Source organism: Teleopsis dalmanni, unplaced genomic scaffold, assembly GCF_002237135.1.
Source record: "Teleopsis dalmanni isolate 2A unplaced genomic scaffold, ASM223713v2 unscaffolded_contig_5084, whole genome shotgun sequence".
In the NCBI taxonomy this organism is placed as follows: Eukaryota; Metazoa; Arthropoda; class Insecta; order Diptera; family Diopsidae; genus Teleopsis; species Teleopsis dalmanni.
In genome coordinates, this window is record NW_024036466.1 from 1 (window position 1) to 2,154 (window position 2,154).

The 2,154-nt window shown below is 29.2% G+C and overlaps 1 protein-coding gene across 1 annotated transcript; it reads right to left on the bottom strand.

The window, feature by feature from the left end:
• Positions 1 to 46: 46 nt before the first annotated feature.
• Positions 47 to 1,911, bottom strand: LOC119665411 (protein maelstrom-like). The gene is made up of 5 exons (XM_038074641.1): positions 1,889 to 1,911; positions 1,303 to 1,812; positions 1,083 to 1,232; positions 591 to 982; positions 47 to 454 (listed from the first exon to the last, which is right to left on the bottom strand). Exons 2-5 carry the CDS (start codon positions 1,490 to 1,492, stop codon positions 227 to 229), a joined length of 960 nt encoding a protein of 319 aa, XP_037930569.1. The 5' UTR covers positions 1,493 to 1,812; positions 1,889 to 1,911; the 3' UTR covers positions 47 to 226.
• Positions 1,912 to 2,154: the final 243 nt, after the last annotated feature.

Consider the following 2,154-nt stretch of genomic DNA (forward strand, 5'->3'; position numbering starts at 1 on the left):
CAATGGTTTTGTTTATGATTAAAATGAACAATTCTTTCATTAAAAGATTAAATGAATTAGTCTCGATATAGTTTACTTGTGAAATAAAAATCGTGTAATACAAAAATAGTAAGATAGCAAATTGTGTACAATTAAAGCACACAACAAAAAAACTTGTGTGGCACTGAATAAAGTCTCTAATGTATGAAGATAATAATGTGGAAGTCAACATTCACTTGCAGTCCATTTAATCCTCTTCATCCTTCTCCTTCTTAAAAATCTTGTCCTGTTTGCGTGTTGGTTTAAATGGCCTAGGTTCTATTACTTCAAAACTAGGTGCTACGTCATGGGGTATATGTCTCCCTTTTATAATTTTAATTGCGACATCTGGAGCCATATATTCGGTAAACTTGAAACACATTCTACTGGCAATTGACTTTGCGCAATAGTTAGACCTGTCTATATTCTCGTGGTACTAAAAATAATAGACAAAATTTATTGTTATGAAATAAATAATTAAAAAAATTAAGAAGTTAAGTAAAGTCGCAGATAGTAAAAATTGTCTGCATTCATTTAATGAAAAATATAGTATAATAAACATATTTGCTTACCTCACATGACAAACCAACGTGATATGCATAATTATCTCTATAGAAAACTGATTGGATGCTGAGGGAACTTGGCAATGATAATTCACCTATTTTGCATGCCGATTCCTTCATAATATGAAATAAGTGCTGAATGGGATACACTTCAAGAGTTATGTGGCTGTCATTAAAATCATTTTTCATATACGCCAGTATAGCTTTTGCTATATACAAGCTGTCTTCCTTAACATAAAGTGGCCGATATTCACCAGTAGCTTCGTTCTTCGCAAAATTCATTATAGCGACATATAGTTTTGACAAATTTTCTTCACCCAAGGCATTTGGGGGAAGCGGAAGCTTATGTGTATTGCTGCAATGTACTTGAGCATCATACTTATTACCGTATGGTAAAACCTCTACAATATACCGAAAAATTTAAATAAATACATGAAGCTTATTGTTAATGATATTAATATAATTATCTATATTTTATAAATGTTAAATGTTGTTACATACTTGGATTAACTAGCGAGTGATAAGTTTTCAAAAGACCAGTTTTTAGGGAAAACTCAGCTAGAGATATTTCGGCTGGTATAAAAACATCGCCTTTTATGCTTTTTGCAAAATAATTTGCTGCGAAAACAACATAACAAGTTGAGTCAAAACCTGAGGAATAAAATAAATGATAATTATTATAAAAAAATTTGACTTTTGATATCATTAAAAATATACTTACTTCCATTTTGAACTGAAAGTTTTACTGAGTTCTCTATTTTCCGCTTTGTCAGTAATTCAAGAAGATTACGGTCCTCTTGTTCCTTAAATTCCTTGGTTAAAGGAGGACCAGTCAAATGAGTACGTCCTTTTTTTGGTTTTTCATCATATTTTCCCCTTTTTGCCTTATTTTGATATGGTTTATCAGCCATTTCGTTTATATTCTTTCTAGAAGCTATATAAAATATATACTACAAGCACAAGGACAAAATACTAAAGTAACTTATATCGTTGGTGAAAAAGTGCATAATTTAGGAGAGTTAGGAATATTTAGACGCCCAATCCAAACATTATTGTGAATATAGGTAAACCGATATTATTGGTATTGTGCACATTTGCTTACAGAGCAGATGAATCAAGTTATATATTTATTTTAGCGATTAGACTTTAGTAAGATTTAGTGTATAATTTGTATTTAATAGACCTGTAATGCTGATGACGTCATTAGTGAAGATTTTGACCTATACAAATACTATAAATATAATTTTATTCTATTGTTTTGCATTGAACTGAATTTTTTTAAGAAAAAAAAAGTCATCAAAACTCACCTCTCTTTAAAAGCTAATTTCTATTTTAAAACAAAAATTTTAAAATTTTTTAAATATCAAACTCTAGCAATATATTTTAATTATATTGCTAATAAGTGTTTTTAAAAGCAATTTTGTAGTCTGCAGCCGGAAAAGTTTGATCAAATTTTTTAATATGTTTAAATGGAATTTTAATATACTTAAATCGGGCAGATATAAGCACCAAAGATTATCCGAAACGTTTTCTTTTTTAATTAAAAAAATTGTTTGATTATGATTGGATAGTA